This window comes from Paramormyrops kingsleyae, chromosome 18, assembly GCF_048594095.1.
Source record: "Paramormyrops kingsleyae isolate MSU_618 chromosome 18, PKINGS_0.4, whole genome shotgun sequence".
Taxonomy (NCBI): Eukaryota; Metazoa; Chordata; class Actinopteri; order Osteoglossiformes; family Mormyridae; genus Paramormyrops; species Paramormyrops kingsleyae.
In genome coordinates, this window is record NC_132814.1 from 14,917,584 (window position 1) to 14,945,432 (window position 27,849).

General features: G+C 43.6%; 1 protein-coding gene across 2 annotated transcripts in view; it reads right to left on the reverse strand.

Moving 5' to 3' along the window:
- Window positions 1–2,475: 2,475 nt before the first annotated feature.
- LOC111840467 (ubiquitin carboxyl-terminal hydrolase 2) overlaps window positions 2,476–27,849 on the reverse strand; it is a 38,233-nt gene continuing 12,859 nt past the window's right edge. The window contains exons 1-12 of one of the 2 annotated variants that reach the window (XM_023805328.2): window positions 16,141–16,877; window positions 9,765–9,815; window positions 9,005–9,128; window positions 8,785–8,896; window positions 7,761–7,871; window positions 6,374–6,438; window positions 5,721–5,824; window positions 5,449–5,529; window positions 5,135–5,213; window positions 4,805–4,912; window positions 4,566–4,686; window positions 2,476–3,691 (exon numbers count right to left, since the gene is read on the reverse strand). In XM_023805328.2, coding sequence (XP_023661096.1) covers window positions 3,607–3,691; window positions 4,566–4,686; window positions 4,805–4,912; window positions 5,135–5,213; window positions 5,449–5,529; window positions 5,721–5,824; window positions 6,374–6,438; window positions 7,761–7,871; window positions 8,785–8,896; window positions 9,005–9,128; window positions 9,765–9,815; window positions 16,141–16,299 — 1,200 coding nt within the window. In that variant the 5' untranslated portion in view covers window positions 16,300–16,877 and the 3' untranslated portion in view covers window positions 2,476–3,606. Of the gene's footprint in view, window positions 3,692–4,565; window positions 4,687–4,804; window positions 4,913–5,134; window positions 5,214–5,448; window positions 5,530–5,720; window positions 5,825–6,373; window positions 6,439–7,760; window positions 7,872–8,784; window positions 8,897–9,004; window positions 9,129–9,764; window positions 9,816–16,140; window positions 16,878–27,849 lie in introns of those variants that run through there. The other variant, XM_023805327.2, reaches the window with a different exon arrangement.

A 27,849-nucleotide genomic window follows, 5' to 3' on the forward strand; every position in this document is an offset into this window, starting at 1 on the left:
AGAAATCCAGCTTTTAATTCACAGTTAATATATACCTCGTTCCACAATTCAGAGATGAATAAAATAGAAATGTCACTCATATGGCTGTACATCCAAAAACATCACGGCATATAAACTTATTTCTGAGAAGCCATCTGCACATTTATAGCCAATGACTTAGCAGAAAACAACACTGTATCATGGCATCGGCAATGAACATTTCAGTTTTATAAAGTAGCGATTATCAAAAAGATGCTAACATTGTGTCAATTTCATTACTGTAATATCATTAGAGAATATATTGTGACTAGTATATAGTTAACGCAATGTACTAAGATTACATCAAAACAGTCCCTTCGAGCTGTATCATCTCAGGAGGCACCAACAGGAAACACAGAAAATGACTTAACTGAGGACGGCTCCGATGGCAAAACAGCCGAGCTAGAGAGCTCGCATATTGCATGGCCATTGGAAACAGGGTGATTGGCACCAGGGCGGTCCCAGGACAGAGCGCCTGAGAAAGCACAATGTCGATGCTTGGTCCCAGCTAGCGCCACACATCGACCTAACTGCGCAGTTGCGCTAAATATTTATTACTCTCTTAACAGCTGATTTCTGAACCGGATCCAGTTTCATCCAGTAGAGTAACTTGATTATTCACTAGGATGGAAATCCAAAGGCGGGGGGCAAAAGGTGATAAAAGGGGAAAGGCTTTACCAGGATGGGGTTTCTTTTGAGTAGCAATAAACGAGGCACATTTAATTTCGTGCTTTATATAACAGCAACAATGACAGATAATGATAAATCTGTAACTTGATTCATATATAATGAAATGCCGTTTAACTATGGATGCTAACGGCATTTCTATCATGCTGACGAAAACAAGTTAAAGAGCGTCATTGTGTAGATGGATAAAATGAACATCCCTTTACCTGTACGCACAGAAATTAGCGACTCACCACGAATACGCAAAAGAAAAGCGGACTTGCCGCAGAATAGGGCGGGGAAATCGATATATACACGAATCTGACCACGTCTGATTGACAACGTTATTAACCAATGACATGCCAAGTCAGCAACAGCCTAGCGGAAAACAACTCAGGTTAATCATGCTGCAGGCGTATCGAAATTAATACAACAGACCTGTAAATAACGTCTGCGTAAGGGGCTCCTATAGCCATTTCTGACAATGCGAATGACTGAAAGACAAAACACCATCGCCTTGTAAATTCTTCGGTGAAAATACTGTTCTTACATTATGTTTTTATAGAATTTGCGCATTCTAGTGGACATGAGTAGAAATTGCACATCAGGCTTCCAACTATCCGTCTTCGAACCGCATATCCTGGCAGGGGTAATGGGTAGCCTGAAATTTACTAGTGCATATCAGCGCAGACACACACAGCATACACTACAGGACCTTCACGGCCTGAGGACTCGGATGAGGAAGCATCCAATACGGGTGGAACGTCAGATGCTGGTGTTTCGTGTGAGAGGCAGTGCTCCCCTAAGGGCAAAAATCGTCTGGGCTGCTCAGCTGCAGTGGAAAAAAACATAAACAACTTTCTTACTGAGAACTTTCTCACCGAGCTTCTTCCCAGTGTGGCCTTTACGACAATGCTATCCCCGTGACTGAGGCTGTTAGCATTCCTCACCAGCGCAGTCCGGTCATACTGTAAGGAAGCTGTTTCTCTCCGTGTGTGTGGTAGTGATCGCCACCTTGCGGACCGTTGTGTCAAGTTTTAATAAATTTAAAGGAACATTTCTGCCCAAGTAAACGAACTGTACAGAAATGTACAGTACGCTCACCACACAGTAGCCAAGGTGGTGAAGCGGCAGGGTGAGACCAGTTACATATAGGGGATGATTATCCCAGATTTGATAGGGCAGCAGTGGGCAATTTTAGCCAGGGCATCGGGGTACCACACTTACTGTTTTGAAAGATGGGCAGGGATCTATGACCTTAAGGTGTCATAAAAAGAGCATGATGCTGAGCTAAAATAAATATCGAATGTATGCACTTTGTTTTGCAACCTAGGTAACATTAGTCATGTTTATGTCACCTATCCAGTAACACCTTATTTGTATCTATGCAGTTAGCAGATTCTTTTATCCTGTTTAGTAACATAGCCAGGGGTAGTGTGGCTGTAAGGTAGGACTCAGTGCCTCTGTGCTCGAATGGTCACCGGTTCATGCCTCGTGGTTGGTGTAATGATTTCATCGTTGGGCCGTTGAGCAAGGACCTTAACCCCAGCTAGTCCATGGACACTGGCCGTCCCTGCTTTCTGATTTTCACTTGTATGTGGCTGTGAGGGGAAAATGTCTACTAAATAAATTAAATGTAAATGTACACAGCTAAATATTTACTAAAACAATTCAGGTTAAACAGCTGACTCATAAATTTCCACCTCCTGGGATTTAAACGCGCAGGAAAACAGCACAGCAGAAAGGCGTACCTCCAGAATGCACACCAAGTACAAGAGCAGGAACTGGGAAAAAGATTCTCAAAATGTTTTTATTTATATGGTTTTTTTTTTTAACTGCCCCTGTTAAAAACAGACTTCATCACATTATCACCAATAAGCATCAAACAAAAGTATTCTCTCTTTAGCTTATTAAATAAACCAAAAACAGTAATGGGTCACGTTCAGCACCACCGCATAGTACATTCTCTATATTGCATCATAATATAAAAATATTCATACACAGACACACACATTTCAATTCATGTATGTGTTTCAGAACATTCTTTCCATGTTGTACAGTGGCATGAAGTCAATGTGAAAATAATCCATAGTTATGAGCTTTTATTTTACGTCATATGTCCATTCACAGTTCTTTTCTAGCAGCCCCACAGTGACAATACAAAAACATGGCCCCCTTCCATGGCTTAACACCTTCCCTCATCGCCAATGGGTGAGAGGTGGAGGAGGTTTTAAAACAGGCCAATGAAGAGGGAGGAAGTAGGTCAGGTGGGTAGTGGACTGGAGTGGTGAGAGATGACGAACAATAGGCACTGGGGCTGTGTGCGTGTAACGGAAGGGCAGAGTATGGAGGTGGGGGGGGATGCGGGTGGAGAGAGGTGTGAAGTTGTGGTGAAAACACAAGGTCTGTAGTTATGTTCATTGCCCCCTGTTCCAAAATGTTTCAGCAGGGGGCATCAGAGAACCATTTAGGTTATGTGGATTTTAGGCTTTGGGGGGTTAGTGTTAAACCAAAAACCATAGGAGCCTCTACGGCTGAGGCATTCTGGAAAACACAAACGGTGTAACTCGAGCGAGGGCTCCTGTCGCAGTGCATAGAGAGGGGACCTCTGAGACAGAGCCGTCTGGGTTATTGCCTGAAGGTACGCTGCCGGCATCACAAGAGGCCTATATGCACATATGTGGGCGTGTGCACATATGATGAAGGTGCCTTGGCCCCAATGCTTTTCCAGCTCTCTCAGGTGATCTGGGACAGATGTTCTCCTTCCCACTGGAAAACGGGTTCCCGTTCGTCTAGCTCTGAGATGGGGGAGGTGGGAAGGGGGACTTATGTGCTGAGCTCCCTCTCTGACAGATTAGTCCTCAGTAGTCCGATTCATGCTCCGGCGAGCCTGCGCCGGCCCGCCCATGTCCAAGGGGGACCTCACAACCGCGGGCCAGACGTCAATTCGTAGAAGAGCACGTAGGCGTCGCTGCTGCGCACGTGACTGGAGGACATCGGCGTTACTCTGTGGAGAGGTGCAGATGAGAGGCCTTAGTACAGAAACAATAAGCAGATAAAGGAGAGGAGATCGAGGAAGCCAAACACATGGGGTAGCTCAGGAGGACACAGAGGGGCTGTGAAGGCACACATGGTTATTATAGATGGGGCAGCACAGAACGAGAGGATGGAAACAGAGGATGTAGACAGGGTTAGGCCTCTGGTGCCGATATCCAATAACAGCTGTGCTAAAAAAGCCCAGGGTGTTGATGACATGCAGGGAGAGATGGCGGACGTAGAGGAGAGAGAGGGAAAGAGAAAGAGAAAGCCACAGGGTGCTAAAGAGGACTGATGGAGAGTGGGAATAGGGAGGTAAGAGGCTCTGGCAGGCACATAGGGAATTGGATTCGTGCACGTGCACACATATACACACACACACACATACACACACACACATACACACGCCTGCCCACCCACATACACACACTCGCACACATGTCGGATATATCTATCCTTATGGGGCCCGCTCATTCACATTGTGCCCCCATAAGGATAGGTATACCTGCTTGCGCACGCACGCACACACACACACACAAACACAAACACACACACACACACACACACACACACACACACACACACACACACACACAGGGCTGGCAATTCTGGGCCCCCTGACAAAATGTCGCCTTGCTCCCGTCCAATTTTATTTTATTTCAAGTATTCAAGGGCCCCCTATAAAGTGCAGGGCCCCCTGAATCTGCCAGGGTATCCATGCCCCTACTGCGCCCCTAAATACAAACGAACATACATACACCACTAACCCATGCGTGTTTGCTTGTGCATGTCCAATTCCCCGGCTGCACACGTATGAAAGCTCAGAGAACAGAATTCATGCCAACCTGGAGTCATTGAAGCTGTACCAGTCCCCCAGCGTGGGGTTGCGGCAGTATGATGTGTAGTGGCCCCCCATGGTAGTGCCTGAGTGGTTGGACACTGCATACAGGTTGTATACTGCATGAACTACAGAAAGATAAGACAGGATGGATTATTTTTCTCTCATAATTACTGGCCGTCATCTGGTCTACCTGAGGGTGACACACGTGCAGAGGAAGGGTGGAGAGGAATGCTGGGAACTCACCGCTGTTATCCGACGCAAACTCCCTGAGATCCAGGTCCTTCAAGGGGAAGTTGACGAACGTGGACAGCTTGCTGGTTCGCACCCGGGCTTCTGAGAAGCGCTTCAGATCTGGGTGAGGGCACTAGTCAAGGGCATATATATATTTTTATATATTACGCAGAAACATCATTCCATGGAATGTGGTAATATTATTGTCAATATATCAATTCATACGTGGAAAAGCATTTTAACAAACTATAGGGTGACAGTTTAATCTGAAGTTTGATAACTGAACTGAATGCCAAATTCTCCAAAAAGAAAACTAAGTCTCTCCATGCTGGCAAAGGATACGAAGAACCAAAATCTTGGGAAATTTCTGGATGGTGAACTTCTTTGTGCATTTTTTCCTTCCTTTACATCTGTAGCACGTCTGCAAGCAAACACATACACTCACGTTAATATTATTTCTTTAGGAGCTCTGTTTGCACCCCCCCGCCCCCCAGGCAGGGAGTCTCTTTTTACTGGTATCTAAAAACAGTACCTCCCTCCTATAAAACGCCCTCTTAAATATGGCAGGCTGTTAAAGTTTAGTGGTCCCCGACTGTCCATGCTGGTCATTTCGCTGCGTCATGTGAGTGGCAGAGAGGAGGCTGGCAGGAACTCACCGGCTTCTCGTCGCCATCCAGCATGTCCTCCTTGGTGAAGAGTCTTATGCAGTCCATCAGACTCACCTCCCCGTAGGTCTTCTGTGGACAGAGAGGTCAAACATACTAGCTGTTATCCACAAAAGCCCCACAGAGGTCGCACTCCTGACCCGTGGCACTCACTCATTCGTCTTTCTAGTCCTTTCTCCTCTGGGTAACAGACAGCGATAAAACGATTCGGATTTCCCACAGGTCCTGTGAACGGGGCGGCTAATCCGAGACAGGCCACATACCTTGGCGATGGGCAGGGAGAGATCCCAGAAAGGGTCAAAGACGGTAGAGCAGTAGCCGCATTCGCTGCAAGTCAAGGAGCTTTTCAACTGTCCCACAAAGAGATCTGTGCAGAGACACAGGTAGACAGATATTAACCATGTTCTACTCAAAACTACAGGTGTTAACCCAGTCCACCTCTGAGAGACAGATGCCAGCCCAGCCAAAATCAGAGCCACAGATCTATTTTTTATCCAGACACACTGGTTAGCTTTGGATGGCATGTCTTGAGAGGAGAAACTGGATACATTCATTCAATACACCTGCTCCTTCCTGTACACCACTCAATATCAGTGTTTACCTTCCCTTTTCTCAGCCCCGATCTGCGACCTGCATCCGGTTCTTTCACACCCCTCTTGCTCGGCCCAAGTCCCTCCCCCCCCCCCCATCATTGATCGTTTTACCTCTGCTCACATTTGCCACTTTTTCTGCGCTGATCCCACCCCAGTTTCTGTAAGCCTGGTTCCATAAATAAAACCCATTTGCTGCACCAGTCTTGATTTCACGTAGTTCTGCCGGATGTCTGGATCTGACGACGCGTTAGCCTAGTTCCGCGCATGCAGGGAGGTGTCGGAAGGGTTTCGCATGTGAAGGCGGCAGCGAGCTGGACACTCACCCACTACTTTGCTGTCCTCTCTCTCAAGGTACTTGTTCCACATTCTCTTCCCTTTCTCGTCATCGCTGCAGGGAAGGGAAAAGGAACAGACCTGTGTCACAGAGATCACCTCGCACCACACCTGCCTGGCCTGATTTCCAGGTGGCCTTCTAATGGGCCAACCAGTAAGGGAAGGCTAATCCCCAGTGTGACAGAGTCCTTCCCCGGCAAAGCTGGGTTCCTTCAAACAGCCGCTAGTGGCTTGGGTGGTCCGTAAACGTTTATATAACATTGTGACAGGAACCAACAGCATAGCTGTCAGCTTCTGTGACTAATGGGAAAAAAATGACAGCTGAAGGAATTTCACTGGATGACGAACAAAGTGAACGCATTATGAACCCACTGTTAGAAGCTTCGAGGCCCCGCACAGGAGACTAAAAAAGAAAATAATCCAAATCTAAAATATAAAGTCTATATTTTTAGACACTGTAAATATACTACTGTGTTCAGTGGACACACACACACACACACACACACACACATATATATAATGCAACTCTACTAATTAAACATTTATCTTTAATTGGACATGCAATATACCAGTAAATCAAATACAAAAACACAGACTGGCAAGATAAAACTGAGGATTTTGTTTATGAACTGTTATGGAGACTCCAGTTTTAGTTACACAAGAAATCCCATATGACATTAATGAAGCATCAATGTTACATTAATGGGCCACCTGTGCTCATTAGCAGGTCTATCTCAACACGGAAAGAAGAGGTCTAAACTTCCAGCCACATGCTCACAACACACTTCTGGTGATCTGCCTTTCAGCAGGACTGTAAAAGGCACAAAGCAAATTTAAATACCTAAAACCAATGATTACCGTGTCGTTTCTGGGTGCTGATTGGGTTCATTTAATTATGTCATTGGTATACGAACTGATAATGTAGCAGAATGTGGCAGATCAACCCACAAATTATAAAATGGTACATTTTCTACATATAATAATCTTTATTGAATATTTTTTATACAACATAAAGGGTACTAGAGGTTGGGACACATGAAGCTTCCAAATGATTATGCTGTTTAAAAATAATTATGCTATTTTTAACCAGTGAAATAAGACATCATTAATAGAACTTTAAAACTAAAAAGCTGTATTAAACATTTCATTTTATTCCTTTGAGCTAACACCTTTATCCAAAGTGACATTTCTGAGAAATCAGGGTGATACAATCTCTGGAGCAATTGCGGTTAAGTGCTTTGCTCAAGGGCCCAACGGTGAGATCTCGCATCAAGCCATGCTACCCCCTGCCACTTAGCTAAATAAAACGTGCGGCCTGTCCACCAGCGGTATGAGGCCCTGTAGGGTTACGGCATGGGCTTGGGGGCTGGTACTTACGGCAGGTGGTCCAGGTCCTCCATGTGAGCCCGCGGTCGCACAGCGATCCGGTTCACCTCATTGTGCAGCCCATCAAGCAGGAATCGTAGGAACTCTTGTGCGTCCTGTTGGCTAGAGCATGCGGAGAGCAAGGCAGCCTGGTTACGTTACTCCATATTGTAGTCTGCTCTCATATGTTCTGCTTACAGAATTCCCTCTGACCCTTACATATCGTCACTGTCCACTGTTTGACAATTGTGACTTTTTACTATTGAGGAAATATGCCCACTCTCCTCTGTCTCCTGATAGCATTTAAAATCAAACTGATCAATGAAAGTCATCTATTTAACTAGTTAACATTTGTATTCATGATGATCCTTTGTATCGATTACTTTATATCACCATGGCTATTTAACTAGTATTTATGTTTATACTAGTTAATATTTGCATTCATAATGGTCGTTTGTAGGAATTATTTTATAATCGCTAATTTAAACAAGTTAATGTTACTGTCCAATGAAAACCATGTATGTCCACTATTTGACAGTTGTGATTTTTTATTAATGATGGAGTACACCCATTCTCCTGTCTACCAATAGCGTCTGACATCTAATTTATATTCACAATAGTCATTTATATGAATTACTTTATATGGCTAATTTGAAAGAGTTAACGTTGATAGCTAGGTATCCACGTAAGTCCAATTAAAACATTAATCTGTTCACAGAGGTTTCTATTTCTGGTGCTAATGGTGTCTCATTACATTGTTTTAGAAATATTTTGCAAAGTAGTTTCCGAAAAAATGCATTTTTTCACATTCCTGAAATAATGAGATTTTTGGTGATGCATGTTTTTAACTGGACAGTGAAGACATGCTACCTTTACAGAGGTCCTTAACAGCAACTACATTTAAAATACATTAAACATGGGGACAAAAATGGGTGGGGCAATTTTGCTATTTTACATTTACCTTAATATGCAGGGGAAAACTAGGTTGAACTAGACTGGACAGCAGTGTTTCCTGTGGGGGGTCGAAACCACTTACTTGTAGCCCACGAATCTGGGAGCGTACTTCTGGATTTGGGTTTTGAACTCAGAGGGGCTGACGGCCTCGCTGGCCGACGACGTCCAAAGCGTCTGTATGAGTTTGGCGAACTCTGAAGGGGGAGACGAGAGACGGGGGCCATCAGAGGCCGCACAGGAGGCCGGTGGCAGCGCCGGGGCCCTCTGCAAAATGGGCCGGGCCGGGCCGGGCCGAGCCTTACCCTCCATGAGCGCAGTGTGAGCACGGCTGTTGTTGTTGAGGTCTCGCCGGTGAGAGCTGTGGAGGCAGTAGTCACGCAGGTCACGCGTGTTGCTCAGGCACTGCAAGATGGAGTTCATGAAACACTGTGGGAGAGACACACACACACATACACTTATTATTCAAACAGGATTTTAAAATAAAGCTCTCTTGCATTACGTTACGTCACATTTCTAAGCCGGTCCACTTTTACCCAAAGCGACGTTCTTTTCCTACAGCTGGGTTTTTATTAAATCCGTTCATGGCTAAGTACCCTCAAGGGCACCTCGAAAAAAAGCCCTGCAAGTGCTGTATTGACTACCTGCTGCTCTGTAACGTCACACAGAGCTTGTGGGCGAGGATCTCTGCCACGGCAGTGACATGAGCAGTAATTAAAATGCTCAACAGATAAGTGCTCTTGAAAAGGAATGGAGGAACAGCAGAAGTGGGTTGGGGGGGTTATACTTAAATTTGTATTTGGTGGGGAAGAATTTATTTTTGGAACTCCCTCTGTACTATTACCTAAGGGCTCCCATTCAGGAAGCAGAACCAGGGTACATACAGTCTGTACTCAGCGTGACACATGACACGCAAGTGGTTTCAATGAAACCCAATCTGAAGAGTACATGCATGAGGCCCAGGCCTCCTTCTGTGATCACCTAGAACCAGACATGCATAGATACTCCTGTTCGTAAGAAGCCACGGTAGCTGTACTTCAGCAAAGAACATGAGAGCCAACTCACCGTGTTCCCCAGGTTTCGTAGTCCTACCAGCCCCTGGGCACTCTTGGAGTTCTGTGAATACACGGGGGGGAGGGGGGAATGAGTTACTGAAAGTAACGACCATCAAGTTCACAGTATAAAGGGGAGAAAGAGAGAGTTTGCCAACAAGCTAAAGCAGTGACTCATCTAGTGGTGGCACGAGAGGATTAAAGCTGGAGACCAGAAGGCAATCGTCCCTTCACCAGACAGACAGACACACGTTTATACTCATATCTTTGTAGGGACTCTCCTTTTGTTTCTATAGGAAAAACCTTAATCCCAACACTGACGACCTTAACACCTACCCAGCCCTAACCTTAACCATACAGGTAAGTAACCAAACAAAATCAATACTTTTGAGGTTTTTAGTATGTTATAGATTTTCATGAAACCAACTTTCCTTTGAGGTGACCAAAAAAATGGTCCCCACAACATCAAAATAACACATTTTCACCACATAATGTTATATGATACATGCATTCTCTCTCTCTGTCTCTCTCACACACACACACCTGCACATGCACACACACACACACACCTGCACATGCACGCGCACACACACACACACACACACACACACACACACACACACACACACACGCCTGCATACTTCATACAGCACTGGAAAAAATTAAGAGAGCAAGGCAAAATTTTCAGTTTCATTCACTTCTCAATTTATGGATATGTGCCTGTGTAAGATACACATTTTCTTGGAAACTCCAGCCTGGTTCTTTCCTGTTATGAACTGTCCTAGCAGTGCACTTCACACCACTTAATGTATCCCATTGTTTTTGAAGGTCACTTGAGGTCATCCTCCGATTTATGAGACACTGCCGGATAGGTTACCAGTCATCTCTGGCATTAGAAAGTCGCTTCCGCCCTCTACCTGACTGGTTTCTGGCCACTGCCAGTGTCTCCTGCTTCACCTTGTTCTTGTGTATGATGCCTTAGAAACTTTGAGCCTGGAAGAAGCCTGCCTCACAGTGTAGCCTTCTGCCAGCAGAACCAGATTAAATCAGGATTTTAAAATGCAGATTTTTAAGAAATATAGATTAGTCTCAATTTTTTCTAGAGCCATGTATACCTATCATCATGGGGACTATCCATTCATTTCTACAGGCACTATCATAATCCAACCTCAACCACAAGTAACCAAACAAAATCCAAAACTTTTGGCAACTTCCGTTTTTTAATGGCATTTACAGATTTTTTTAAAACAGGTTTATATTGTGGGGATCTGAAAAAACTTCCCTACAAGCTAAAAAGTAACAGGTTTTACCACATCGTGGGGGCATTTGGTCTCCACAATCTGGTAAATACAAAGACACACACACACAAGCAAGCAAACAGAGTCCAATTAGGTCCTACAGCTTCCCACAGTGTGACTCACTTCCAGATTGTTGACGGGAAGGCCCTGTACGAGAGACAAAGTAGAAACCTGACACAGCACTGTTTTTTTCCAGCACGACGCAGCCCCGCATGCTCCCTGGTGACGCAGTGGAAAGAAACCCAATCTACTGCCCAGAACGGAGCTCAGCCCAAGCTGGAGGTGACCCCCTCCACAAACCAGTGAGCCTCAGCCAGAGAGCAGCGAGGGGGAGACCTGGGCTCAGCTCAAGGAAGCTGTCATATTTGCCATGACTGGGTCGGGACCTTGGATGGTTCACAGAAGGACCACAAAAGGAGCAAAGCCAACAAAAGACTCTCATAATTACACTAATATAATCCCAATAATCATCACAGTAACTTTATGTTTTAGTCAAGGCCCATCATATGACCTTAAATCATTTCCACTATTTTAGGTTTAAATGCAGACCTGTAGTTATAGCATTAATTACCCCGCACTGAAGTTGTATGAATGTGTCACAGTACAGTAAACATCTTCTAACGTGCCTATAGGGCCTTGTACGTGGCCTGCAGCTCCTCATGACCGCGACGTCGCCGCTGTGTTCTCAGGACGCGTGATGCCCGTCATCTGGCGGGGTTTTACATCCCACCCTGCACTGATCTATGTATGTGTCATCTCTCAGACACTGTCAGGGGCGCGACAGCACCACAGCATCACGGCCAAAAATAGCCCCCCACCCTCCACGTCCCATTTAATTATCTGGTGCGCGCTGGCTGCCGTGCCAGAGCCGTGCCTACGGTGGTGACACACTACCGAGCAGATGCCCCTAAGCCCTGGCTGTCCTTATGGACGCCCTCCAGCGGTGTGCAGACAGCTGGCTCAGTCGGCTGAGACACCGTCTCGGTGCCTTACGTTATACAGAGAGCTACTCGTACCCGTGGCCAGCACTACTCCAAGGATCAAAACACAGGACTGTCACCGCTTTGCCAATGTTTGCCAAACCGCGGCCGGTCGAGCAGCATTCGGCATGCAGGCTCTAGCTACTTCACTGTAACTGCAAGATTTGATTTGGACAAAATCTGCAAAATAAATGACTGACATGAGAGAGCTGATAAGTAATAAATACATGAACCCACGCAAAAAAAGGAGGTTCAGCTGGACAGAGCATTTTATAAATCACACATGAAGAACAATGAGGGAACGGTTTGTTTCTTTGGACAGAACAAACGCTGCCAGTCTGCAAAATAATCCCACTGCTTCCCAAAATGGCCCAATTCATTGGCCCAGAACTGGTAAGTGGATTCCTGGTGTTTTGCTGTTGGAGCTTAAGAAGCTGAATATTCGGAATCAACAGACAGTGTTACAGAGCTGCACCTGGGGAGGGCAGTGAGCGTTCCAGCACCTCTGCCCCACTTCTGCTGCGTTTTAGACAAATGGCTGCATCCGGAATGCGATGATACATAGTTAGCGGCGTGCGCTGCCACGCTGAAACACGGCAGGCGTGTCTCGCCGGAGCCCCTGCAGGCTGGTCCTGCGGGAGGAGTCGTCAGTGCCAGAGACAGCAGGAGCGGTCTGTCCTTGTCACAAGGCTGCGGGGCTCCGCGGTCACACCTGTCCTCACGCTGCTGGGCCTCACTAAGCTTTCTAGATCGCTCTCTCCCTATCTGTGACACACACATACACACTCAGTTCTGTCTCCCCCTGTCAAATGCTTTTTTTCCTCTTCCTCTTGCTGACACACACACACACACACACACACACACACCCTTGTTCCTTCCCCTTCCTTCCTCTTGCCACACACACACACGTCACTCACACAGAAAACACACACCTCATCTAAATTTCTCCCTCTACCACACCTTCTCAATCTCTCAGATGCATGTGGGTCACAGTGTGCTAGCGTCCTGCTCCGCAGAAGGGCAGATAGAGACTAATCCTGCTTTTATAACTCCTGAATACAGAAAGCAGAGCACTGCTCCAGCTCAGATTATGGACCACTGCCGCAGCTAACGCCACGTGCAAACTACCACCCAAAAAGCCATTTCTAACACACCTTTCAAAAGGCATTACCCCACGGGCTTAGGGAAATGCAATGTCCTTTTAAGGTCACAAAGAAGTGAACCTGGATTCTGCCGAGGGCTAAATGATGAGGTCTTTTTTGCACGCCACTGATGAACAGCACTATAGTCAAGGGTGCCTGATAGCACCAACCGACAAGCGCCAAAGGACATCTTACGATTTAGCAAGGTCATGAACTGAAATATTCTACTTAATACCCCATGAATAAATGTATTAATATTACAGATGGCTGCCTGGGGCCTTCCTTTCTTCCTTTTTCGTTCATTTGTCAAGAGCCTATAACCCAGACATGGAGCATGCAGACTCTGAAAAAGAGGAGTGGCAAGCTTTCCTGGGGGAACCATGGAAAATAAAGCGAAATGACAAGGTGCTTTGAGGTCCTGAACCCAGCTGTGGGCTGGCACCGTTCCAGGAGGGCACCACGGGACAGCAACACTGACCGCGCTAAGCAAACACCAGCTGGCACGAGCCTGGAGCCTGAGGAGCTGCAGGACTCTGTGTTCTGACCCCCCACCCCGACACCCACCATGGCTCCTTATGCTGGCCGACGGATCATAAGCTACCTGCAGGAACACAGATTGCTGAGAAATTCTGGAGACCATCGCGCTTATTAAATGGCTTACTGCTGTATGTAAGTATCCCTAATGACCCTCAGTAGGCAGAGAAAGATCTTTTTTCTATAGAAAACCTGCAAACCTGCACCTAGTGGCCCTTCTCAGCTCATTAGAGATATATTACTGCTGAGGTAACAGCAGTGCCAGCATTCCATTCCACTTCTAACAACCATATAGTCACATTAGTGGATCTAACTGCCCTTATCAGCAGACCTTGAGCATATCTAAGGTCCTACGCTCTCACGTTACACAGATAAGAATGAAAAAAATCCAAATGCTTCTTTCATATCTGCTGCATATAATTCAGCACAGTGCCCTTATGAAGCACAAAGGCACGAGGCAGCAGAGGGCCGCATTGCATAACTACCGAGTTCTTAAAGAGTAACATCAGGTTAGGTTATCTAAAGCAGGCTTTGATGTGCTCCCACTTGTATAAGCGGAGAAAAGGCAGCGGCACATGTGTGTCTGCACCCAGGGCACCAAATCAGTTTGGCTGGTGATGTTGAACAGTGATCCCCCTGGTTCGCAGAAAGGTTCCCGTAACTTGTTCAGTCTTTAAGCATGTCGTAGTGAACAACAGAACCAACAAACAATAATCAATTATATATTTGTTAAACTAAATATGTGATTAAAATAAGCTTTTTCTTTAAACTATATATTCTATAAACTATACAACTATATTTTCATTATAGTTTAACTGTGGTCCTGTTGTGACATGAAATATACTGATAACTTTCCTCTCTCTGTCCACAGGAAGATGCTGACACACCTAAAACAAGGTTAAAGGGTTTTATTCAAACAACTGAAGGATTCATGCTGACATATTGAGCAACTTTACAGCTTCATTACAGATTACTGAATATGAGCTTTTTAAGCAAGACTCTTTTCATATTTCCCACAGCCAGGGAAAAATAAAGCAAGCTACTTAACCTGAATATCTGCAGGAGTTTTCTAGATGCATAAGTGGGTTAAACATAAAATTCTGAGCTACTTAAGCCTCCTAGAATCAAAGGCAGCTATTATACAATAAAATATATGCTGATACGGTTTTCTCTGCTGTTCACAGACTGTCGCTCAGTACAGCAAGCTATGGCAAGTATAGCATCAGGCAGGACATTTTACATTATTATTTATTTAGGAGGCGTTTATATCCAAAGCAACACAGATTTTGAGAAAAGCAGGGTCAGACAATCCCTGGAGCAAAAGAGGATTAAGGACCTTGCTCAGAGGCCCAACAGTGAAATCTCCTGGCCACCCAGGGATTTGGTCCTGCGACCTTCTGATCACCAGCACAGTGTCCTAATCCCGAGCCACACATTGCTCCACACAATGGACCTGAAACTTAACATCACATTGTAATGATCATTCATCTGATGATTTTTCCAATAACATGTTATTACATTAGGGTCTGAAGCTGACCCAGGAATTGATTTCAAAACATCACAAAGGAATTACAAAAAAAGAAACTGTTGTGTTATTTAATAATTCAGCAACGCTGACTGCTGTTTTATTTGGGAATTGATATATGCTGCGGGTTTAGCGCCAACATATGTAGGTACAGGGCTCCTGTAGGGCTGTGCAGCATACGGCGGCATGAACGACGTCAGCGGGCGTTCGAAAGCAACCAACGGATTGGCTGTTACATAACCCGGCCGCAGGCAATAGCGCATATTTGCCTCATTCCGGCCTCTGCGTAACTGTTACTCGCATCAGCGGCAGAGCACACAACCGGGGTAAGATACGGAGAAGACACACTGGCACGAACAAACCCACTAGCACCATAAAACACTGTCATTTTCAGAAATATGTGCCAAATGCTTACATTAACTTTCTGTTCGGACACATTTTACATTGAGATCTACTCATGGTTTGTGTACGGGCGATTCATTTGATCTCACTTGAAATACCAAAGTAATTTCGAAAAGTACATGCACAATTAAACCTGCCATTTAATTACAACAACCAATAAAAACAATTTTACCGTTTAACATTGCTTCATTCATTCATAACATTAAACGAGTACTGATATAGGAATAGGATGTTATATAACGAAAGGATCTGCCCATTTGTCAGTATTACAGATGTTCAGATAGCCTACAGTAAATGTCTGTAGATAGCATTCTAACAAAGCAACTTCAGTTCTGAGGTACTAGAAATATTACATGGACATTACACACATATTCCATCATGCTTTTTAACACAGTATGACTAAGTGTGAATTGTTCCACAGACGTGGGAGTACACATACAGTAGTTAATCTGACTAATCGCATGGAGAGGACGGAGCGCGTTAAAGGAGTCGATTCGACCGTGCTTACCTTGGCTTGGTTAATGAGGAGCCCCACGAAAGTGGACACCAGCATAGAGCCCGACATTGTAGGGCTCTTGCGCCTTAGGTCCTGCTTGAGAAAGGGAAACGCGGCTGCCGGAGGCTCCTCCGGCACCGTCACCGTGTACGACTGTCGCATGCTCGGCATTGCTGCGCTCTACGCTGCAAATACTATTATTTTGCGTTGTTGAATATAAGCAAAAAGTTTAGAAGCCGGGCTCGCCAGTCGCCTTGCTGTGATACGGAACTCTGTGCTCAGGTATACTTCACTTTTCATCTGGAGAGCCTTTCGCTGGCACCGCTATTTTTGGCGTTTCTTCGCGATTGTTCCGTGTCCGGCACCCTTTAAAGGTCGCTATTCGTTCACATATATAGAAAAAAGATTCACCCGGCGAAGATCTGCAATACCTATTCTCAGCTTACGACGATAGCTACATCTAAGAAATACAAAGCACCGCACAGTCGGAAATCCGCCATCAAAACCATACACGTCTTCGCTTAAAAGCGGCGATCAGCAACCTTGTCGCGCAGTACATTCACAAATCAAGGAGAATCGGTGCTCTTTTCGGTTTTACTACACAGTAATACACGCCCCCTTCAGCACAGACGTCAGAAGATGTCTCACGCCTCCTAGACGTCAAACACCGGCAAGCGAGTCCTATTTACTTTTGTCTACGCAGGGGGATGAAAATCTAAATCTGCAAATCTAGGAATATTTCTGCTTTTCCCGTTGGATGTGTGTTGTTTTCTGTGTATTATTATTATTATTATTATTATTATTATTATTATTATTATTATTTTATCCACCCAGACTAACAAAGCTACTGCATGGTTTTAGCTAATCACGGTGTGACTGAATATAAACGGGTCCTGGTGTGAATGAAGGGCTCTTGCAGATCTGCGTAGAGACAAAGTATTTTCTCGGAGAATCTGACCCGATATGGCATTTCCGCAGGAATCTGTCCTTGCTTCAGAAGGGACATCGCTTCCGCGTGAAACGCTACGTACCGGCTGATACGGGTCATTGAGCCGGATGCCCCGCATGTCAGTAGGGCTCGCACTATGCGTTTTGCCAACACCTAAAATACACACAAATTCCTCCAAGGAAAACTGTTGCAGTGTTTAAGATGTTCTCAGAGCTACCGTGGCAACATGGCTGGGAGCAGGTTGTCCTAGGCCCACCCAGATGGAACCAGATGGAACTCGGGCCCCCACCCAATCATTGTTCGCAGTCAGCGATCCAGTATATGATAAAATTATTGTGTCTGACAGGTATGTGTGTGCGTGGTTAGAGGAATCAGAGGAAACGTGCTGTTAAGAGGAGAGGTTAGCTGAGCTGAATCTGTTTAGCCTGGAGCAGATCCAGGTATATAAGATTCTAACAGGTCTGGATGCTGTTCAGCCAAATGGCTACTTCAGTATTAGTTTAAATACTAGAACTCGTGGCCATAAGTGGAAATTACCGGGAGAACATTTAAAAATGAATTTGAGAAAGCACTTCTTTACACAGCGTGTAGTTAGAGTATGGAATAGTCTTCCTGCTAGTGTAGTGGAAGCTAAAACCCTGGGTTCCTTTAAATCAGAGCTAGATAAGATTTTGAACCTATCCAATTCTGAGCTGTTAAATAAGTTCTCCCCAAAAGAGCTTGATGGGCCGAATGGCCTCCTCTCCTTTGTAAATTTCCTATGTTCTTATGTTGTAAGAGGCAAATAGATTTTTCTTCCTCTTTGTTAATTTGGTCTTAGTAATACCATGGCTCATTTAAAAACTGATAAAAAAAAATGATGTAGTTCAGTGCACTTTTGTTGCCACGTAAATTGTTTTGGGATTGGCCCATCTGATTTTCTGCTGGCCCACCCACGCTATGATTTCTGACTATTATCTCAGTCATTCATATATACATAATACTTGAAAGTCATTTCGTAATTGTACGGTATGACAATAATTATACAAATCCTCTTTGTAATTCAACCTCCACCTTAGTCTCATACTATCAGGATTAGTGAATTACATTTTTTAATTATAATTTTGGATGCCTATGTTTTACACACAGTATAAATTGGTGGCAGTATCAGCAGTTGTAAAGTGACACGCATTTGCTACCAAATTAAAGATGGATTTAGAAGCGCACTTTTAAGCTGTTAGACCTCTGCTCATTGACCCTAAACTGATATCCCAGACACCTGAGATGTCATTACAGGCGTTTTAGAAACAGGCACAAAAGATGGATAAACCACAAATCCCACAATATAAGTGTCCCACATGAATGGTGTGACCCCATGACATCGAATGATGTCATCACTAGTATAACTGCTGTAGGTTTAGCAGGCTCCTAAGTGACAAAACAAAACTGGTTCTATATTACTAGAAACTGTCTCTGAGGTGACATCAGTCAGGAGGAAAGAAGACGGCATTTGCAACTGTAGGCAGCTCTTCCTCACAAAGAACAATGCACTGTCAGTAGTTCGTACTGCTGGATGGAAGTGTCACAGAAGTCAAACTGTCAGGACACTCATCCGTGCCATCATAAACAGAAAGAATGTTGCAAGGATAGGCTATATCTAGTATGCTAGCCACAGATGTTTGAGGATCCAGTGGCACATACAGCCTAGGCAATGGATTCAGGCCCACAGAAAAGCAGCAGAACACATATTGTCAGGATGAAGTGTCAGCACAATGGCAGAGTCACCGAATTCCAAGTTTTCACGGTCCAAGCAAGCAGAGCTCAACCCCTTGACTCCACCTGACCTAGACTGCACAGGGCCCACATTTCCATTTTACGGTCTACTCCCCATATATATACATGGGTGACTAGCTACACTGCAGGCTGAAGTACAGGAGGGACGGCATGGGAATATCCTGTGTGCCCTACGGGTCATTCACTTTTAATCCTGATCAAGGTTCAGAAAACTGAAAGCACTCTTCAAGTGGTGCCTTTGAGCAACTGTCAAGGTGCTAAAGGATATGGCAGGTCGTAAGACAGACTTAAAGAGCTCAGTGAACCTATGTTTTAACCTTTTATATACAGTGGTACCTTGGTTTGTGAGCATAATTCATTCCGGAAACGTGCTTGTAATCCAAAGCACTCGTATATCAAAGCGAATTTTCCAATAAGAAATAATAGAAACTCATATGATTCGTTCCACAACCCAAAAATATTCATATAAAAATGATTAATACAAAATATAAAATAAAAATACATAAAACAAATTAACTTGCACTTTACCTTTGAAAAGAATCATGGATGGTGTGAAGGAGACAAGAGAGAGGAGAAGAGGAGGGTTATTTTGTAGGACAACTTTCACTATAACTTACAGAATCACTGCTATCTGTTGGCTCGCTGGAATCTTTTTCTTTCTGTGCGACATTAACAAGGAACCTATCCAATGACAGCTGCTTTTGCCTCCTTTTCGATTTTGCGGAAATGTGACATTGCATTGTCGTTATACAGATTCATCGCTCACACTGCTACGGCCTTATTTGGGTGGTGCTTTTCTACTAAATTTTGACTATACGAGTGAGGGACGCCGACTGAGACCGACCATGGGAGACGATTACCCACAATTCTGCAGCGAGAGAGAGAGAGAGAGAGAAGAACCATCGGCTCAGTTGTGATCACGTAATGCTAGGCAGACAAAGCGTATACATAATACTTGTACTGCAAGACCTCGCTCATTTATCAAGTTAAAATTTATTTAAAATTTGTGCTCGTCTTGCAAAACACTCGCAGACCAAGTTACTCACAATCCAAGGTTTTACTGTACATAGAAACATAAATATGAGCATATGATGGCAGCAAAATCAACATCACTGGCTTAGAAAGTAATAATATTAAGATAATATTAATTAATAATAATTAAGTAATACTAAACATCCTTCTACACAATTAAGCAAATAAATGGTACTTTTAGACTGTAGGATGCATAACCCTGGAGTGCACCAAGGGGGCAAACAACTAGCACCAAACGGCCGACGAATGATCAGCTCCTTTCAATTGTGAAATTTTGCGCTGGAACACACCAGCACAACTAGAGGTGATGGTTGCCATACAGCCCAATCATTATATTTGACAATGATTTAATATGGTAAATCAGTCTAAACAGCAGCAAAGGCAATCTCCCTAACCCTAACCCTAACCATCTCCGACCATGCCACACACACCGGCACAGCGGACAGTCACCGACTTTCACCGACAGCCTGATGCCTTCCGACGGGCGAAAATCAGCTTGGTGTTTTCCAGGCTTTAAAGTGCAACTTCTTCATTCATTAAAGCACAGGTTAAACATGAATAAAAATATAGGCCCCTATTTGGCCAGATTATTAGTTGAAATATGTGTATAAACATAAAATCTATAAAAGAGAGCAAAAGTGTTAAATCAAGCCCTTAAATACAAATTCAGCCTAAAATTTTCAGGTTGTCTGATTTCTAAAATGGCAAAATGTAAAACAGGACATTAAAAATCCAAGAGGTAGATGGTCCCCAAGCATGTGTAACATCAGATTAGGAACCAAGCCATTTTGCGCCATTGTTATCATTACTGCTTTTTGCCAAAACTGTTTTAATACTGCAAAAAAGCTCTCTGAATGCACAGGCTTTTAATCTAAACTCAAATATCTGCAGGTTAAAGGTTCAAGAGCCATCTGCTGCCTGACACTCTGCTCAGTGGGCACATTTGGAAAGTTATGTGTAATTTATTGTGTGCTGGGCAGTCTTTGGATTAACCGTTAACCACAAGAGATTATTACAGAGGTTTATAGCCCCTACCTGGTGATTTTGTATCAAAGCTAGAACCACTAACAAGGGTTATGGGCTGGCATAACTACCACAAAAGTGGGTCCAGTTTCTTCTATTAGAAAATGAGTTAAGTCTGATTGCTCTTTTGTGCCTTTGGGCCAGACTCCAGTGCATGCAGGTCAAGGTCTAAAATAAGTAACAAATAGTATCATATCACTGGAGTGAGTTACTTTCATCAGTGTTAAAAAAAAATCCCTATATACGGCCAAGTGTTACGGCTGTAATGCCAAGCCGTTCATACAAGAGAAAAAGTAATTTGTTACAGAAATTTGTTTGTCTTAGTTGGATAGCTTTTCAACAGCTTAGATCCTTTTAAAGACATGATTATACATTTCAGACAATAACATGCTGTCATTGATGCAATTTTTGGAAGAACCTAGGCACTCCTGTAAAATGTAATAAATTGAAACACACTTTTCCCTGTTTGGACATCTAAAATACAAAAAGAAATATAGAAGATTTATATAAATAAGATTGATAAGATTCATAAACAAGGAGGTACCTATAGTATCTGAACATCCATACATCTTCCCACTGCTTATGCTGTACAGGGACACAGTGCTAATTATAACATTCCACACATATTTATAGTAAGTAAATTATGAGCCAAATAAGTAACAGTCAAATTTCTTACAATAAATTATGGGGGCTGTGCTTTGTTAGAATAATCTGGAGTGCCCCAAACAAAAAAAGCCATCACATTTATGCTCACATTACTGCTCATATTATTGCACTTTCTACTAATGAACAGACAGTTTGTGCCTCATTAGAACAACAAAAACAAGTGCACCATAATATGTGCAATATAATGAATGTTTCACCTTTTTGCTTCTCCAGCAAAGTACGTCACTAGATAACAGCAGCAGTTAAGGGATTAAAATGTAGTTATATTCTTCTAACCCTTCCAAATCAGTCTAATGGTGTAGATAATGTTCCACTCTATAACATTAGTGGTTTCTTAAAAATATATTAAAGGTTAAAACCCCTGAAAAACTAGATGACATACTTGAAGTGCTCCAAAAGGTTATGGCACATCTTGGCCCAGTTTCAGGCCACAGCAGAGCCCCACACTCCCAGGTCACATGACCTAATGGATCATCAGATGACCTTGTAAATAGCACCCCAGAAGGGGCTTGAGGAGTTCCACATATTTCACCTATATTCTATTACTTATTATTATGGCTGTATTCCAATTCTGGCACCTTCCTCGACTGTATGACTCCTGCGTCAGTAGCTCCCCCAGGCTTAACACAATCTATGACTTCAGGTGTAACACAGAATGTGCTGTTTCTTACAAGCACACATTTTTAATGCCCATTTGGTTTGTTGGTTTGCATAGTAACAGAATTTAAGTAACACTTTACTTAAAGCAGTCATATAAATGTATTATGCATACCTCCATAATGCATTATGATGTATTCATAAGGTATTATAAACACGGCTATAGTTATAAAAAGGCATAACACATTATAGCCATGTTTATTATGCATTATGAATGCTCTATAATGCACTATAAATACCTTCATTATGCATTATAATAGTCAATATAAGAATTAAACCTGCTTTGTACTGCATTATGAAGGTATAGTGTATTATAGATGAGCGCGTCATAGAGTATTCATAACACATAATAAACATGGCTATAATGTGTTGTCTTTTTATAAATAGTTATCGCTGTGTTTATAATACTTTATGAATGCATCATATTGTGTTATGAAGGTATCTATAATGCATTATAATGACTACCTTAAGTAAAGTGTTGCCAAATTTTCTGTCTATGTTTGAACAAAGTTTGAACAAAGAACATACACTGCTCAGCCATAACATTAAAACCATTGGCAAGTGAGGTGAGTGACACTGATTATCTTGTTACAATGGCACCTGTCAAGGGTGGGATTATATATTAGGTAAGTTGATGTATTGGAAGCAGGAAAAATCGGCAAGCTTAAGACTTTGACAAGGGTGAAATTGTGATGGCTAGATGACTGGGTGAGAGCATGTCCAAAGTGTTCCCAGGATGCAGGGGTCAGTACCTACGAAATTGGTCCAATGGATGGCCAATTGGCGAAACGTGACGAGGTCACTGATACAAAGACTAACCCGTCTGGTCCAATCATACCAGAGAGGTAATATAGCACAAAATGCTGAAAAATGGTGGCTATGATAGAAAGATGTCAGAACACAAAGTGCATCATAGCTTGCTGTGTATGGGTTCGGGTAACCGCAGACCAGTCAGAGTGCCCATGCTGACTCCTGTCTACCACCAAGAGCGCCTACAATGGGCACGTCAGCGTCAGAACTGGACCATGGAGCAATGGAAGAAGGTGGCCTAGTCTGATGAGTCATGTTTTCTGTTACATCATATGGACGGCCAGGTGCATGTGCGTCGTTTACCTGAGGAAGAGATGGCACCAGGATGCACTATGGGAAGAAGGCAAGCTGGAGGAGGCAGTGTGATGCTCTGGGAAATCTTATGCTGGGAACCATTCGGTCCTGGCATTCATGTGGATCTTACTTTGACACATACCACCTACGTAAACATTGTTGCAGAAAAAGTACACCTCTTCATGGCAACAGTATTCCCCGATGGCAGCAGCCTCTTTCAGCAGGATAATGCACCCTGCCACACTGCAAAAATTGTTCAAGAATGGTATGAGGAACATGGAAAAGAGTTGACCGACAAATTCCCCAGATCTCAATCTGATCGAGCAGCTGTGAGATGTGTTGGACAAACAAGTCCAATCCATGGAGGCCCCACCACACAACTTACAGGACTTACAGGATCTGCTGCTAACCTCTTGGTGCCAGATACCACAGGACACCTTCAGAGGTCTTGTGGAGTCCATGCCTCAAGAGCTGCCAGCAATATTAAGCAGGTGGTATTAATATTATGACTGATCAGGGTATGTCTTGTGTAACATAAGCTCAGATATTATTTTGGTCAGCTGTTTTCAGGCACTGTATTTGTAGTGTGCAATGCGGCATATCATAGTTCACTCCCTCCTTCATTTTACCAAGGAGCCACAACTGGTTCTGCTTCTTTATTGTTTCCTCGAAGCAACACAGGAGGTGCACAGGAGCTTGTGAGCAGTCAGACTCCAGACTATGAGTGAGGAGACATGGTGGGAGTCACCACTTCACATTCCTCTGTAATAGGTTAGTGTCAGTCAGCCCTGTATGTGTCCCTTCAGGTTAGCAAGCATGTGCACTTCTTAGCTGGGAAAGTTCAGAAGGGAGTGGCAGGGAACACCCATCTGTCCTTGTCCTTTTGGCTGTGGGTTTGGGAAATAGTGGAATGATAGTAAGTGCATTTTCCCCCCACCCTCCTGTTTAATACTTTTAGACTTGTGAGCGGAGAAACTGACATCTCACAAGGCTGGTAGCAAGTGCAGATTATGTTTGTCATTTTTGACAGAATTACCTATTTTTTTTCCCCAAGTACCAACTCATAAATTGGACCTTTCTAATTGAAAATGGAAATCTTGCCAAACCTAAGATCCTGCAAGTCAGCATTAGATAAGTGTACTATAGGTTGCATATCAAGGTCACTTACATAATAAGATAAAACTCTTAAGTTATGCACTGAGCCTTTTTCAAAATAATTTCTAGGTCACTTTTGTAAGTTGAAGATCTGAACCAGGACCAGAGCCTAGAACAGTAATGTACAGTGGGTACAGAAAGAACAACCCTCTTTCAGAATTTATACCATTATTAAATAACACCCTGCAAGTGCAAAAAAAATAAGGCATATCTCGTTTTAAATTTACACAGGAACTCACCACATTCAATTAAAAGTACAACTGTAAAATATCTTGGTTGGAAAACACGTATTTTCCAAACTCAGATATAACCGATATAAATGGTGTCTATTTGTGACTAACTGTACATACTTTGATAAGGTCTGTATAAGAGCAGATGTTTTTAGAGGGTACCACTGCTTAGTAGTACAATTTAAAGTAAAAAAAAATCATTATTATGGGTGTAAAAGTAGATTCAAAAGAACTTTGGGATAGTTTTAGGAGAAAAGTGTAAGAAGATCTCAAAAGCTTCAATGATCTCGTCGCACTGTAAAGACAATCATCAGCAAGTCGGAAAAGATACTGTACCAGGTCATCCCTCCGAATCTGATGATCAAGCAAGATGAAAGTTGATCACAGGCCAATAGCAACTTCAAACCTACAAGGACAGGTCACTGTGTGCTCTACAAATCTGTCCTGTATGGAAGGGTGACAAGAAAAAAGTCACACTTCATAACAGGACTTATCAAGTTCCATTTCGATTTTCCTGAAGCACACTGTACAGACTGTTCAGCCAAGTGGAAAAGACCAGAATAAACCTTTTTAGGTACAGTGCAAAACAGTATATCTTCCAAAGGCTGCTGAATGACAGGCGGCCCTAAAAATTTTGTAACATAATTGGATTGACCTGAGTTGGGGGACCCAATATGCTATGCTTTCATGCGGCACCCCTGCATCTTACAAGCAAAAAGTGCTTCCGCTAAGGACTAACCTAGAGTAGGATACACTCCAAACTAAATGTAGCATAAAGTAAGGGATGGAATTGACAGGGTCTAGTGGGAGACAGGGTGGGAGAATCTGGGCCACACAGCACAGAGGACAGAAGAGTCCCAGCCTGTTTATGACTAACCCTGTGTGTACAGTAAACAGTATTGTGATATGGTGTTTTTACATCAAAGTCTGTGTGTTTGGACAACAGCTGTTAGGAAGTTTTCGTGCATGTATATGTGGCTGCTTGTATGACAACACTGTTTTGACCTGTGTCCTATTACTGATTATAGAGACTGGATTCAGTTTCTTCCCTGGGCCCACGAAGAAGCACACACACACACATACAGAGAGGTCTGAGTTTGAACATCATTGCCCTTTCCACTACCTATGCATGGCTGTCAGGGATTATTTCCCCACCACCATTCTCTTCCCCACGACTACACCCAAGTACAGCCCCCATTTTCTCTTCCCATCTAAATGTCCAACCATCCATTTTCTGAAACTGCTCATCCTATTCAGGGTCACGGATGGGTAACACCAACCCATTGCAGGGCGCACTCACACATACCCACCCACCTATGGGCAATTTGGTAACTCCAGTTAGCCTCAGCGTGTTTTTGGACTGGGGGGGGTAACCAGAGTACCCAGAGGAAACCCCACAATGGCAAAGGGAGAACATGCAAACTCCACACACATGGAACCCTAGCAGAGACTTGAACCCATGTCCCAGAGGTATGAGGTAACAGTCCTAACCACTGCACCACCATGTGCCCCTCCCCCCTCTAAATGTCACATAGTTAATTTCACTGTCTCACCTGGACAGTCTCACACATACTTTTGTGTGTTCAGTGTATATTCATCGGCATGTGCAATTATGTACATGCATAAATGTGGGCCTAGGAGTGTAAAAGTGTTGTGAGCGCTTATGTTCACATTGTATGTGTGTGTATCACTTGGGAATGTGGTTGTGCATATGGACATGTCATAAGTAGTGAAATGGATGAGAATTTATGTTTGCTGACAAAAAAAAACCTCATCATTTTACAAAACATCTTCCCCAGAAAGGGGAAGTAATAAGCAAAACAATTTCACCTGGAAATTTATCTCTCATAAAATAAGATGAGCATCTTCAGAATTTAGATTAAAGATCTCAACTTTGTTTTTTTGCAGCTCAGTGAAACACCACATGTCTGTACTAGCAGAAGTTACTGGTAACCATTTGACTTCCTGTCAGCCTGCAGGCTCACCGGTGCGTTCCGTGGCTCACTGCTTATGCTGAGGGCTGGAAGAGGCACATTCCATTCCCTACAAGGACGGTGGTTATGGAATGTTGAGAGTGGTGATCATGTGCCAAGACATAAGAACTCACATTTATGTCAGCATATATTTATATGTCCACACATGCAGTTAAAAGGTAAAAAAGCACAATAGTACAAAGGTACCTGTGTGTCTTACTGCACTATTCGTGACTTAGCTGGCCTGTCAAGGCATGAAGATAATCCTTAATGTCCTATGGCAGGGGTGTCAATCTCCAGTCCTGGGGGGCCGGAGCCCTGTGTAGCTTAGTTCTTTCCTTTTTCCACCACAAATGATTCAGCTCAAGAGCTGTGTGGTAATTAGCACAAGGAGGTGAATCAGGTGTGTTAAATGAGGGGAAACCCAAAAATGTGTACGGCTCCGGCCCCCCAGGACTGGAGTTTGACACCCCTGTCCTATAGTGTGTTTAATGTTCATTTGGCATTTGACAGAAGGGGATTACACCGGTCGGCCGCTGCATTGAGACATATATTTCAACCTCTGTATTAGCTTAGTCATTTCATCTTGTTTGTTTGACTCATCTGCCGGCCCCTGGAGGATGGGCTCCCCCTTTGGGTCTGGTTCCTCCCAAGGTTTCTTCCTCTTAGGGAGTTTTTCCTTGCCACTGTTGCCTTTGGCTTACTCAATGGGGGGTCCTTACGAGGCAGAAATGTAAAGCGCATTGAGACAATGTAATGTTGTGATAATGCGCTATATAAATAAAATTGAATTGAATTGAATTACCAGTAAACATAGTAAACCTCTTTCTTCTGTTGGACACGGATTGAAGAAGGAGACAGTTGCATCCTGGCAGGGGCGGGATTGAGTCTTAGTGAGCCAGCAGTGCATATCTGCCCCTTTAACTAACTGCCACTGCAAGAAAGGCAGCAGCCTTTTTAGACACTGCACAAGTAACTGAAACAACAACAATAAAAAGGAAAAAGTCTTTTATGTAAACAATCTCAGATGTCCAGATATAGACTAGAATATATAGCTAATACTGGGTAGAACAAACCTTTTCCTCCAGAACCACGTCTGGAGGGTCAAGGGTCAACTTGTATGTTCAGAGAAACCATCCTGCACACAGCTGCTGTTCTG